Source organism: Cryptomeria japonica, chromosome 4 (genome assembly GCF_030272615.1).
Source record: "Cryptomeria japonica chromosome 4, Sugi_1.0, whole genome shotgun sequence".
In the NCBI taxonomy this organism is placed as follows: Eukaryota; Viridiplantae; Streptophyta; class Pinopsida; order Cupressales; family Cupressaceae; genus Cryptomeria; species Cryptomeria japonica.
The window spans coordinates 337,782,161-337,783,794 of NC_081408.1; the positions used below are offsets into that span (position 1 = coordinate 337,782,161).

General features: G+C 38.5%; 1 protein-coding gene across 1 annotated transcript; it reads right to left on the bottom strand.

The window, feature by feature from the left end:
* Window positions 1-396: 396 nt before the first annotated feature.
* LOC131063543 (late embryogenesis abundant protein 76) lies at window positions 397-1,634 on the bottom strand. Its single transcript, XM_057997393.2, has 3 exons — window positions 1,440-1,634; window positions 1,165-1,353; window positions 397-1,026 (listed from the first exon to the last, which is right to left on the bottom strand). The coding sequence occupies exons 1-3, from the start codon at window positions 1,527-1,529 to the stop codon at window positions 934-936; spliced, it is 372 nt and encodes a 123-aa protein (XP_057853376.1). The 5' UTR covers window positions 1,530-1,634; the 3' UTR covers window positions 397-933.

Here is a 1,634-nt window from a genome sequence, read left to right on the forward strand (position 1 = left end):
CAAGATGAACAGTCTATCACAAAGACTCTATCAGACAAGATGAACAAGATGCCTATCTCCCTTAACTGTTTTGAGAGAGGATGATATTATGCATTTCCTATCAAACTGTTTTGAGATAGGATCCCTTTTTCTTCCATTTTGAGACAAGATGAACAAGATGATGTTATGCATTTCCTGTAACGCATTTGAACAGGAGGAGGGCGACGCTACGCATTTGAACAGGAGCTATTTTGAGATAGGATAACAAAATGATGTTAAATGCATTTGCATTTCTTATATGATATGTCATATAATATTAAACATTGTGCAGAAATGAAACATTAATTACATTTATGAAAGCACTTCCTCCTATCCCGATGCATTTCCTATCACAAACTATTTTGAGGCTATATGATATGTCATATAATATTAACATTACGCAGAAATTAAACATTACATTGATGAAAGCACTTTCTCCCATTCCAACAACTGCCTAACATTACATTGAACAGAAATGGAACGTTACATTGATGAAAGCACTTCCTCCCATTCCAACAACTATTAATTCATTCTTCTGATAAACATTTCACTTCAGATTCTGATAAACATTTCATCCATTTGATCTGCAACTATACAGCTCCCCACTTGTGATCCATCTTCATCACTTAAGATGGAAGATGGAGATGAAAACCAGAAGCGCTGGCGAAACTGAATCAAAGACGAGACACTGATAATGACATAAAACTGATTGATTGATATTGACGAAGAATTGTCTACAGACAACAACCGCCCACTTTTTATTGTACACAAAAACTACACAAACACAAGCAGATGAACTGCACTAAAACAAGACTGTAAACATCGTCTAGTAGTCAACAATGAACAAACACAAGCAGATGAACTGCACTTAAACAAGACTGTAAACATCGTTGAGTAGTCAACAATGAACAATGCTCACTGCTGCTGGTCCTCATTATTGCCTCCAGAGAAGGGTTTCTTCACAGTCTCTGCTGCTCCCTGCATAACTTCTTTCACCTTCTCCCCAGCCTGTGTAAACGTACCCACAAATCAAAACAAACATAAACGGACCCATATACTAGAAAAATGGAAACACCAATAATGATAAACCAGAGAAGACTGAAAGTTTCAACATTTTTATCTTCAAATCCAGATAAATTGACAAACCTGCTGGAATACAGTGCTAGTTTGTTCCTTGGCCTGCCGGGCCTTTTCAGCAGCAGTTTGGGAGGCTTGAGAGGTTTTCTCCTTAGCCGTTTCAGCAGTTCCTCCTGCTTTCTCCTTCGTCTGTTGGGTGGCCTGGGAAGCCTTTTCCTTCGCCTCACCTGCCTTCTGTTGAGCACTCTCCTTCACACCCTGAAAGTTCAAACACAACATACTATAAACACAGATTCAGTCATGACAAATGCATTATAATGATATTGAAGAATGGTATTTATTACTTGGGCATGTTGTTGAGCTTGGCCGCTCTTCTCCTGCCCATAAGACTTTGTACGATCAGCAGCATCAGAGGCATTGTCCCTAGCCGACATATTGCTTCTTCTTATTCTTTTCTAGACAAAATACAAACTGAAAACTGAAAACTTGCTTCGATCACACCAATACACTGAAAGCAATGCTATGAAATAATGAGTTGA

What these genes read in the sequence shown, in the direction of transcription:
- LOC131063543 (XM_057997393.2), bottom strand. Translation starts at nt 1,529, where the DNA reads ATGTCGGCTAGGGACAATGCCTCTGATGCTGCTGATCGTACAAAGTCT. An exon ending in AAGCTCAACAACATGCCCAA is followed by an intron (nt 1,354 to 1,439) that starts GTAATAAATACC and finishes TTGAACTTTCAG; the next exon opens with GGTGTGAAGGAGAGTGCTCA. An exon ending in CTAGCACTGTATTCCAGCAG is followed by an intron (nt 1,027 to 1,164) that starts GTTTGTCAATTT and finishes ACGTTTACACAG; the next exon opens with GCTGGGGAGAAGGTGAAAGA.